Source organism: Panthera uncia, chromosome A2 (assembly GCF_023721935.1).
Source record: "Panthera uncia isolate 11264 chromosome A2, Puncia_PCG_1.0, whole genome shotgun sequence".
NCBI classification, from domain to species: Eukaryota; Metazoa; Chordata; class Mammalia; order Carnivora; family Felidae; genus Panthera; species Panthera uncia.
The window spans coordinates 28,765,150-28,777,699 of NC_064816.1; the positions used below are offsets into that span (position 1 = coordinate 28,765,150).

Below are 12,550 nucleotides of genomic sequence, written 5' to 3' on the forward strand. Positions count from 1 at the left end.
TTGAAAACAAGTACTAATGGAGGTCTTTCGCAAAAGCAAAGTGGCGTAAAGTGAACTTTTCGATAGTGGGGAGAAACCTGTGAACCAGCTTAGGTGGTATGTTGTAAGCCAGGAATTTAGAATTCTTTGAAATATAAATCTAATTTTACTTTGAGGGTCCTCTCTAAGTCTTTCGAATATTGCTCTCCGCCTTGGGAGAGAAGAGGCAAGAGACAGTGACAGGGGGCGGGTGTAGGCCACAGAAGTGCAGAGAGGGAGGCCTCTGCAATACTCTGATCTTGTATCGGTGATCTGGGGAATCTTCGATTGACAACACGCAGCTTAGCAATGCATCCAACGAAAGACGGCATCTTTCCTATTTCAAATTATAAGTTACTGCAGAGGGCGGGAGAGTAGTCGAGGCAGTGGGCTGCCCCTATAGGCAACTTCTTTGCCACTCCATCTGCTACCCCAAATGCTAAATCTTAGAAACAACACTGCTGTGAAAGATTAAAATATATTTTCTACGACTCAGATGACACCAAGTCTTTTGTAGATGCCAAAATAGCTGCTTTGAAAAGAGTTGAAGAAATATCAATTAGGAACTCAGTCGAAGACACAGAAAAATTTATGTATCCCTGCTGGTCGGTCTCCAAAACTAACTGAAAAAAAAAAAAAAGATTGTAATAATGAGAAAATGAAATATATAGAGGCAGGAGATAAGGTCCTTTTAATTGCTGTTATGTTCTGAAATTTGGGGATAATGATTAATAGACACAGGTATACAAATGCAGAGGGAAACAATTTTATGCTATTCATAATTAATTGTGGATTTTGGAGCATATTTTTAAGCCTATATGTGATTAATGCGAAGCAAGTTTCAAAATTTCACTTCTGGCTTAATTTTTTAGAGCATTTACTAACTCTTCTTAGTGACAAATCTCTTGGTGAAAAAGAAAATTGTTTTAAAAAATGATGATGTGAAAAAAGTCTTGAAAATAAAACACTTTAAAAAATTCCTCAAGAGAATAGGAATTATACATAAAAGGGAATGATTTCAGCTCAGCGGCATATTCTTACAACTTTCATGAATGCAATTTATAATTATGTGAATAATCACATAATCATAGGAAACACATTTGGGAAAAATTGCCTTGCAATGCAAGGTAAGCTTTTTTTTTTTTTTTTTTTTTTTTTTTTTAAGTCAAAGTGATGTGTTCCTTTCCAATTTGGCAAAGTTCAGATTCTTCTGATGAAGTGATTCTAAACCCGAGATCATCAATGAATCTTTTATGAGACGCAGATTAATAAATTATTCCATATAATCCCGTTTCTGTTTTTAAGACTATTTTATCTACTATTTTTAATAGTTTGGCTCCTGGTTATAGGAAAAAAAACAGAATTTAAAATAAAAAGTAGTAAGAATAGATTGAAGAAATAGCGTGTCATAGGAAAGAAACACATTTCATCATATTTATATTATCGTCAATAATACGTTAATGTTAGTAAATTATATAGTATTATAATATACAGACACATTAACCTTAGTGTGCAGAGTCAGGGATGAGGCTTTTCCTCTTTGTAAAGTCATTTCGTTATGTCCCCTCACCTTTCCCATCTATAAAGTGGGATTCATATCATTTACCTTTAAGAAATGAAGTAACAATTTATGGTTTATAGAAGGAAATAAACCAGGTCTTTTTTAGGCTTCTGAATTTGATTAGTATAAAGCCCAAAATATATCTTCAGGAATCCAATAAAGACAGAATTTTTAAAAAGACATAATAGTTGTCCCTTGAATTTAAATGATTTAAATCTAGGCTCAGAGCAGGATTTCAAGAAATGTTGATGCTCTTGCTGGAGAGCTGGACTTCCAAATGTCTAAAGCACCATAAAAAATTCCCCCAAAGGGTGAAAAATGCTTTGAATACTATGACTAACAAGAAGCCGTCCAAACAAACAAATCCAAACCAGTTTAGCTTCTGAAAAGCGAAGTGACATTTATTTACAAATCATTTTAATTTTTGAAAAATAAACAAAAAGAACACATCCATTTCTGAGACCGAAGCACAGGGTCTTATCATCTGAGAAGGGGAGGGAGGGGGAATCTTAAAGTCTTAAGAAACCGAGGCAATTTTTACAAGTTCTCCACAAGCAGGTGCCAAACTCGATTACCCTCTTGGGAATATTTCTCGTGTAGCAGCTGAAAAGGGGGAAGCTTAGATGGGGAGGCTGGGGAATTGGATCTGTCTCTACTGATAACTGCCTCCCGCTCTGTCTTCTTTGGTAAGTAAAACTATCTCAACCCAGGAAATCAAGAACACATTTACCATTGTTAAAGGGGCTCTGTAACAGAGAAAAGAGCTTTCGATATAAAGGTAGAGAAATACCGCATTAAAAAAAAAAATGTTAATCATGTTTAAACTGCTGTAGACCAAAGAATATACTTGCCAGGCAAGAATAGGAATCATTAAGTCTGTGATCCAAAGTAAGGCGTTGCACCATCTCAAAGAGGGAAGCGTGGTCAAAGTTACAGGGGTTGGAAGAGATAAATTCATCCATGCCATGTTTTTGAGCTCTATCTGCGTCTGTTCATTTATACATGTAGAGAGAGACACAATTTAGAGAAACACATCACATTTTCTTTGACATTTCAAATATACAGGAATTCACTAGGCATTATGAATGCTAGCTGTTTCCCCTTTCCCTCCCACCAACATCCGCAAGATATTCTTTTTACCTCCCATTGTCAACTTGCATCACTTACTGGTGAGTTTATTGCATTTAGGCAAAAATATATTGGCATCAATATGTTTATCAAATGATCACAACTCCAGTGCATTTATGTTGTTCTTTAAAAACTAAGCACACGACCGTAACTTCGCCTGCAATTCACCAAACACTGAAAGCAGATCGGATCTTTGCTTATAAAAGCCTAGTTAGCTTTTTTAGGTTTTTAATAGATTCTGCCATTCCAGTGGTTATATCTAGAGCAATTTCTCTACAATTATTGGGATTATCTGGAAAAAGGGTTATGCTGATTTTCAGCCAAGTGACAATATTTGTATCCTCCCCTTCCAAATCCCCATTGCCAATTTGGTTTCACAAAAGATTTGGGTCCCCGCCCTCCAAAACTAAAAGAAAATAATAATAACAAAAGATTTTCATTGAAACCTGGAGAATAAGTTAAGTGGGAATTTAGTTTGTGATAGCCAAGGTCACTGTCTTATAGTGTGCTTACAATTAGCAAAGCTTATGAAAGAGACAAACAGATTTACTCAGCAAGGGCTATGATCTGCCATTTATTGTGAATTAATAGTCTCAATGTATTCACACTTTTTCTTACAGGGTGAAGGCTGCAAGCAAAACCTCCTAAGGGCTAACTAATTAATCTCAATATGTGTAACTAAAATACTCTATACTCAATCGGCAAAAGTACTCAGAATTCAACTCAAGTGAGAACAAGTAAATCCCGGAGAGGTAGGAATGAAGAGCCTACACATTAAAGGAATCAGCTCACTCCACCTCATGTTCACTCACTCTCCTGCTATGCTCACTGCAAAGAAGAAGCATCGTATATCAAATTAAGCAAGAGTTTATTCATCCCCTGGTATGCAATATTCTACCGGAAGGAAGAGGGGGGACCTGCCTGGGACCAGCAATGCTGTCTGGACAGGAGGAAAATCAAATTCTGATTGAGAGGGTGTTTGGATAGATTTTCATACATGGCCCTTTATCGCAGGCAGCTTCCCGCCCCCTGCCCCCCTTCTATGCTTGGGGTATGACTGAAAACTTGAATTTTGGTAGCAGGCTGGCTTTAAGCTGAATATTTCTCATCGCATTATAGATTTGGTGTATCATTCAGACCTAAATCCACGGTATATCAGATGCTTGCCCTCTTCCTGTTAGATTTTCAAAATCTCTAGTCATTTTTCATAGAAGCAGCAAGTGGTCAGTGTTTGAACGGGATGTGTTGCTTATGCCCTAGACACACAGAAGCAATGGCTTCCAGAAGGCAAGTTGAAGAATGTGTATTTTAATAGCCAAGTTGCTCCATTAAGATGATAAAACACAAGCTTTTGGAAGGAATATCACCCGCGTGAGAATTATATTAGAGAATCTGAAAGAATTCTCTTTGCTATGTTAATTGCCTCGGATTTGTCTTCAAGAAAGTGCTTTCAGTGTGAAGTCGGGTGCTTTATCTATGAGGATTCTTTTGTTGGTTGTTTGGGCTCCAAGCTGTATTTCTCCTTTTGACTCAGGATGGCTACTAAGACAGGTGGCCCGAAGTTGATGCTGGGGAAAAAGCTAGCTGCTTCTAGACTATGTCTGCGTGAGATTCCTCTGGCCCGAGGCAAGCGTCTTAAACCTGCTCCAACTTTAAATCTCCGCCCCGCCCCAACCCCCACCCCTGCAGGAGGGCAAACCTGTAATCCAGGTGCCACCTTTCCATCCCTCAGGACAGATGATGCCCTCCCACCCCCTTCGGGTCAGTCCCAGGTCACTTTAGTCGAGGAAAAATAACAGCGGAGCGCACTAATTGCTCATCCTTATAAAAAGCCTCACCCATCTCGTGCCTCCCAATTTTAACAGAGAGATGAGGCATTTTGGCTAGCACCAGCTTCTTGCTCTCGGATTTCTCAGAAGAGGCTGCAAGCTGACAAATCGGCCCGGGGCCTTACTTTGCCAGTTTGGCTCCGCTATTTTACTGCTCTTCCATTAGGATGGCGGAACCGGTCATTGAGCTCGGAGAGAAGGGGGCTCTTTCGTAGCTGTTAAATGTAGGACACAGGTCTCAAGTCTCTTCTTCTTTATTTGTTGAGCCTCTTGAAAACTTTGCGATGAACTATTTCACCTTGCCGCCTGCCCACTCAGGAAATGCATCTGAAAAGGCAACTTGGCTCCTCCGTGGAGACCTGGATCCAGATCCTACTCCCTGCCTCCCCGATACATCACAATACAGCTTCACCGGGCTAAGTCCTGGCTTAGAGTACATCTAAAGACCAATTTTGCCTTCACTTATGTTTTAAAGGAGGCTTACAGAAAAATATGCTTAAAATCAGCCTGTTTTCCTTCTCAGAAAGCCACTCTGTCAACATAAAAATCCCTTTTCTCTTCTTCCTTTCTTTCCTCCCTCTCTCTCTCTCTCTCTCTGGGTCCACATGGAGATGAGCCTGGGACTCCTTTAGGAGGTCTGGACTCTAGTTCGAGCTCTATTTTTAAAGAGCTGAGGGATCCCAGCTTGTTGATCTCTGAGACTCAGTTTCCTTGGGTGTAAAATGAGCCGGATTTTCACTGCCCTTGCTGAGGTCACCTAAGCTCTTTGCACACCGTCTACATGTATAAGATAGAGCCTAACACAATGGGAGTTTCCAGCAGGTAAAACGAACAGCCTCTGGATTTTGCTTACTCAAAATCATCATGTACCCAGATTTAGCCTCTTGAGTTGTTGGTTCCAACCACTCAACAGCGCTTGAAAGGGGGACTGTCTACCATGAAATCTTTGAGAGTCTCGCTGAGCTTATTTTCTTCAGAAAAAGAGGAGTGGGGTGGGGAGGGGAGCAGGAACACTATTTTAAGGTGTCAGGGGAAGGGGTCTGATTTTTCAGCTCTGTCCCAGCAGGGATTGGGTACTTTTGTTCTCTGCTATATTCCCAGCACCTAGAATAAGCATCTCTCAGTACCTGGTACACAGCAGGCACTCGAGACATAGGTGTTAAAATAATGAATTTATTTCATCAAAATAAATACAGTCACTCCTTCAACAAATATTTTCTATTTCTTGATTTAACGAAATGGTGATATACTAAATTCAGTGCAAACAGTTTATTTGAGCTAGGGTAACAGGTGGTTAAGTGGGTGGGCTTAAGGGGTCACAAAGACTGAATTTGAGGCTAGCCCTGCCATTACTAGGGATGTGACAGTGACGCAGACTGATTAGTGTTTCTGAGTGTCCTCCTCGTATGTAAACGGAGAATAGTGTTTGAGTCTATGGGGGGAAGGTTGCTGAGAGGTTCTGCTGAGAAGTACCTGGGCAGCTGGCACACAGTAAGTGCTCAATAAACCTTAGCTATGAGTGGGCAAATTTCTTAGTGCTCCTGAAGCCAGCTTGTTCAAAGTTTTCAGCGAGCCAAGGATGTCTCTGTATTTATGGCTAATGTTAGTTACAGGTTGTTTCTTAAACCATATTGCTTCTAGGAAGCTGGGAGCCTTCCCAGTCTCTCTGCATTGTACTTCTCCTCTGCCCCTGCACAACGAATTCGCACGTCCTATCTCTGTGTTTTTGCTGGTTTACGTTCCAATTTTCCTGTGGTCAGAACACCCACATATAAGTTGAATCCCTTGCTAGATAATATGTTCCTTGAGGGCAAGTTTCTGATCTGTTCTTTCCCCCGCCAGCTCTCAGAGGAGGCAGGTCCTGAGGAGGTGTTTATTAACTGACTTATTCTGACACTTCCATCCCAGGAAACTTCCCATTGACTTTATTAAGGAGTCACACACATGGGGATTCAGATGGCATCTTGCAAATCCAAAAGTGGGAACATGTGCTGTTCGGGGGAAAAAAAATCTTATAGAAGGAAACAGAATTCTAGGTGCAGGTGTCTTTGGATACCATTCAGATTGTCTGCCTGTGTCTCCATACATGTCTAGGACCATATGCATTACATATGTTGTCTATTTTAAAATAAAACACTGCAGTGGTCCAGCTGTTCCAAATTCTGTTTCAAAGAACTTGTGGGTGCTTCCCAAGCAACACCATATAGTCATTCTTGCACTGCCCCAGTCTGTTCTCCTACAGTGCTGAACATTACAAAATAGATGCTCCTTGCAACTCCATTTTCCCCTGTACAAACAATTGGAACTGGTTGATTAAAGCAAAAAGAAAACTCCAATGCTGCCGTTAGCAAGGGGAAAACAGCCCGGAGCAAAATATGAGAAAGTTACTTCCTGAATTCAGGACACCTTGGGATCGCTTCCTTTGCCAATGTTTGCCTTGTGTCAGGAGAATGAAAATGAATTCAAACATAGGGTGAGCAAAACAGAATCAGGAGGCTAAAGTGGCAGCTGAAATCTCCAATGATGTTTGGATTATCCCGTGCTTTGGGAGATACATACCAATGCTCTTTTTCATTAATACGTGGGTTTTTTGTTTTTTGGTTTTTGTTTTTTAAGAAATCAAGGATTGGCTGCATTTTAAGAACGGACTTCAACCTTTGCCTTTTCCAGACCTGGTTGAATGGTTCCTAAGTTTTCCTTGGTTTGCAAGGGCTCCAAACGTCCTAAAAACTGGCCATGTAATTTTATAGGCTCTGCAGGTAGGGCATAATTCAACACATCTTCCAAACAATGCTACTTGTGTTCCTCCTGGGGTTTAACTGCATAAAGATTTTGAAGTCCTGTATAGCATGGGCGTAGAGATGACTTCAGACTAATCTTCGGCGAATAAAGTTGATATACCTGAGCTACATTAAGAAACTTCAAGCACTATTAATGGCATCCATGACACAAAAGCAGGCTGATGGACACAAAGACTTCTGGAAGGCAAGTACACTTTCAAGTGGAAACTAATCAAAACTTTACCCCAAGTTTGCTCAGAAACAATTTGGTTTGGCATTTAAGGAATGTTGGGAAAATTCTGGTTCCTAAAGTGATATGATTATGTGGATTTTATACTCTCATTTAATCTACTTCATTAAAATCCAAGTGACGTCACTAATTGGTGACCCTACTGGCGATGTTGTTCTTTGATCATGATGCCTGGGTTTATTTCATGTTTGATATCTGTTTCCTTTTTCTTCCTTACAATGGAAAACATATATTATTCATGATCTCTTGGCTTAATAACAAGCATATGTATGTGATCTTGTTTCAGACATACCATTTTTTAGACAAGTTTGCAATAATGTCTACTGAATAAAGGTAATTTTCTTGGACTAATGCAGCTTTCAAACCTTCATTTTATTGAGATTTTCCTATTATTCTAACAGCCAAGGGAATGAAGACAAAAGGTCATCTCTCTTTTTATTTTGTAATATTACATTTTGGAACATTTCATATGCTAGGAGAAAAAAAAGTCTGCCGTTGAAAATAATTATTGTATTGTTAATAAATTGTCTGAGAGAGGCTCCTTTCTCTAATGAATTCCTTTTATAATAAGCTAAAGGTAGCTGCTTTAACGCTGAAATTTCGAGCACAGTTATAGCTGTTGTTACTCCTGATGGATGCTAGAGGCAAGAGAATAGCTAATGTGACTCTAAAGTCATTGTGAACCCCAACTGCAAATTAAAAGGTGACTTTGTATCTTTCTTATATGGAAAATGTGTGCTTGTCATATCTGCTTGACAGTACAAGAGTGAATGTATGGTTTGGACAATAACGAACAATGACAGTAGTCAACCTCATCAGAAGACATGAAATAGAGAAATGACAATGATTGATGGCAGCTGGCTGTTTACAGATTTTTCTAGAAGAGTTTTCTTGGCATGATCAAGTAACGAGGGGATGTTGTGCCCTGACTGAGCTCTACATAGCAAGCAAAAGATTGGTCTTCCCATGCCTGCTGCCCTTGAGAAACAACTTAATTCCTTCATGGTCCCCTTGACTCAGTCAAGCTAACTTGCATGGCCAAGAGAGCATGGCTTCTCAGGAGCTATGAAGGCCCACATTGCACTTTGCGAAAATCGTGACTTTAAAACTACTATGGCAGTATACTTAAGGGGATAAACATGTGATGTTTATTTCAAGGTAATTTTTATAATTCTTTATAAGACAGTTGCTTTGAGTAAAAAGCATAGTAGAGATTTTGTCAATGATCTCAAAATGAATAAATAAATGATCTGTAATTTCCCCTGCTGTAGTTATTACATTTTCAGTGAATTTACAGAGTGCTTGATGACGTCTTTATGTTCCCTGTGACATGAGCAAAAATAAACTTTCTGTGGTTGGCTAATTAATAATGTATCTTACTGTAAATCACTGTATGACATGAGTGTGCTCAGCTGATTAATGAATAATACATTTTAAATGTGCCTGAAACACTTAACAAAGAAATGAACCTTCATTTAACATGCACTATGTAGATACTATCATGGTGTTGGGAAAATTTTTGACCTAATTGAGGGAGTCTATTCTTTTTTAAAAAGTCATTTACTTTTGCAATGAGAAGGAAAGTGATTTACAGTGTGGTTTGGGGTCATGCGAATTAATTTGGCATTGAGTTAATTCTTTAATATTGCATTCCTGCAACGTAGCAACTGCAAGTTGACAATATAAGAAGATACAGCAAAACTCTCAGTGATAAAACTATAGAAAGGAATAAAGGCAAACGACTATTTGGAAATCTACTAGGATAGCAATGCGTTGTTGTGCAAATATATGTAAATTCGCTCAGAACAGAATTCATTCAATCATCTATTCATCCATCCTTTCTTTCATTCTTTAAAAAAAAAAGTAGAGCAAAGTCCTAAATTCCCGCTATATTCACATTCTACGGTAAGCTTTTAAAATGCCTCATCAGACATTCAAAGTAAAGTAAAGTAAAGTTAAATTAAGTATCTGCTTGGAGTGGTGAAAAAAAAAATCTGTCTGCTAGCCAGGGGTACATTTATGCAAAACAAAAGAAAAAAAGAAAGAGAGGGGTAAAGAAAGCAAATTAAAGAAACAGAAAGAATTAGAAGAAAGTACTGTTATTAAATGGGCAGGAGAAATGATATGACCTACGGTTTCTAAATCAGCATTCAGAATACTCAAGTACATATTTGCCTGCTCTCTTGACTGATTTATCTATTTCCTTCTAAGGTCAAGTCTTCCCTCAACACATCGGGTGGACAGCTTTACCTTCTATGAATAAAAGAATTGTAGATTCTCTTTCATCAGTAACTCAGCGAAGAGAAAGGTTTTTGCAAGTTTTAAAGTTTCTTTTTTCTCTTACAGGTGTATATTAAGAGAAATTAATACAAATACAAACGATGTCAAAACAGTTATTGCTATCCTTGTTCTTGGGAGTGGGGTGGCTGGCGGAGAGGCATTCGAGACCAGAGGTCCAAACCCTCGGGGGGGGGGGGGGGATTTGTGATTCAGAAGCTTTTGTGAATCAACTATATGGACTCAATCACGTCCTTAATTTCCTGTTTTTGTGTGTGGCAGTCCCATGTATTAGAGCTCTCCTTTCAAAATTAATCCTCTTTTGGGTCTTACTTGGATCACACCCTCAAGTCAAGTACAACGACCTCTTTAGTGTTCAAATAATGCATTTACTTTATCAATTGTATTCTGCACTTTCTTGAAATCTTGTTCAGCTAACCTTTTTGGGTCTCCTACCCCACCTTTCTATTTGTTACGGTATCCACGGCTACCGCCCCACAGGTACCGCTGACCGTTCTAATCTTTGGAATGGGAGAGGAGAAACACCACATTATCAGAGTGCAAAATGATCTGTTTTCAGGCATTAAGCAGTCAGGTAGCTGTAAATTCCGTGAAGCAAAGGCATTATTTGCCATTTTGTTGTGATGCTAATTAATATTCTTGGAATGAAAAAAATCAGGAGATGTTAATGGTTGGCTTTACTCAGAGGATCATTTGATGCCAATATGAAAGCCAAGGAGAGGAGGCAATTATGCACACATCACATGCATCCTAGTTTCGGTATGGAAGCTTACATTTCAAACCTAAGGTCAGGAAAATAACATGAAAAGTTTTACTACAAAGTCTAGACATGAGGGAGATTTAAGAGGATAGGGAGGAAGCACATTGCAGGTGTCAGATAATCTAGTCTGATTATCTGAGCTGTGCTAGCTATAGGGGAACACTTACCCTTCAGTCCAGCTAGAAGTTAGCAGGGTAAGAAGGAACAAACCAGAATAACATAAAGACTAGCAACAAGGCTCAGGAAAGCAGACAGGAGTTCTAACCTAGCAGCTAAAGTTCTTGGGTTTGAGCAAAGATTGAACAAGAAAACGTAAATGATACAAAATAAAACAAAAACCAAAATCAACCCTCCCTCCCAAACCAACAGTTACCAAGACCCCACTAACTATTGAAGGCTGTTAGGGTGATAGCAAAAATAGAACAGTTCTCAAAAACATCCAGCTTTGGGGATGTATGATGTGATTAACAGTTATTAGTTGAGAAACAGACATTAAAATGAGACTCATTTCAAGTGATATATCAAGTAATCATTGACCAAAGAGCAAAGCTTAAAATCCCCCCTCCCTCCACCCCACATGAGAACGGAGGTACTGATTGTTACTGTTCCTCTAACACAGACTGGACAGGAATCAGGTGTCTCAATGAGAGGCCACTTGGTGTAATAAATTGTGGCAACCCTCAACAACAGATTTGGACGTAGTTTCCAAGGTGAGCAATATTGGCCTTCAAAATTGGAACATTGCACATATTGATTCAAAAACATTGGACAGCTAGCCACTGACTTCATTTCTTCACGTTGTAACCAAAATGAAAGGGGAAAAATTAAATCAACGACAACACACACCAAAAAAACCACAAAAGAACAAAAAAGTTTTAAAGTTTGGTGGAACCCTCCCCAGATCATTGTAGAGTCACATACAAACGAATGAATAGCAGGATCTATTTTTTTCTTCGGTTTTTACAATTCCATGGAAATACTCCACTCCACTCTTTCTTAGACGTGTCTTTTCATTTTGAAATTGCAAAAAATAAAAACTGTACCCAGAAGTCTGTCAAACTGAATTTAGAAAGACCCAAATAAACTCATAATTACTCCCAAGCTTCCCAAACTGTAAGATGTTCTATTCTCAAGTTACCCTTGAGCAGACAGCGACATGACAAGACTGGAGTGTTTATTTTTCTCTACCCAAAAAAACCTCTCCCATTTTTCCATAGCTTCCCTTTGCCAAGTAATACTAATAAAGTGATTACAAAGTTAACTCTCTCGAACGTTGTTCCTAAAAATTATTCACTTGCAAGAATGGCAAATATTTTGAACAGATATTGGATTTGATGAACTGTGTACAGAATTAGGTATTTAACAATGACCCTTACCTTTTGGAAGTCAAGGAAACCTTTTTAAAATGCAATACTTGATTGGTTTTACTCATTTTGTTCCAGAACCGGTGCCTGAATGTTTGCGACGTGACAATTTGGACTGAGAGCCAAATATCAGTGAAGGATCAAAGTTTGCTACTTAGTACTATGCTGTGATTGTTTTTCATTTTTCTAGAACCTTGCTTTGTAGTGCCAGGTGACCAACCTGTCCCAGTTTGCCCAGGACCAACTAATTTCTGGGGACACAGAACTTTCAGAGCTAAAACCAGGGAAGTCGTGGGCGAATCTGGATAAGGCGGTAACCCTAAGTATGGATCGACAATGTGAGTATGACTGCTACCCATAGATCAGGCCCGATCTGTTTCATAGTGATGGTTTGAAATTAACAAACTAAGTGTAGCTGTAAAGTAATTGTGACATAATCCCCATTTTGTGGCAGATTACACTAAAAATTATGATATATTCTCCAACCCCCAGCCAGTTTTTGGTTGTTATGCATAACTACTCAGTGGCAGTACAGAATGTAAAGTTCCTTGTTCCTTTTTTT

The 12,550-nt window shown here is 39.0% G+C and overlaps 1 protein-coding gene across 13 annotated transcripts in view; it reads right to left on the reverse strand.

Moving 5' to 3' along the window:
- The window catches only part of CADPS (calcium dependent secretion activator), a 477,475-nt gene that overhangs the window by 139,967 nt on the left and 324,958 nt on the right, over positions 1-12,550 (reverse strand). For 12 of the 13 annotated variants that reach the window (XM_049642654.1, XM_049642655.1, XM_049642657.1 and 9 more), the window contains one exon: positions 2,431-2,567. In XM_049642654.1, the coding sequence (XP_049498611.1) occupies positions 2,431-2,567 (137 nt within the window). The remainder of the gene's footprint in view (positions 1-2,430; positions 2,568-12,550) is intronic. The other variant, XM_049642652.1, reaches the window with a different exon arrangement.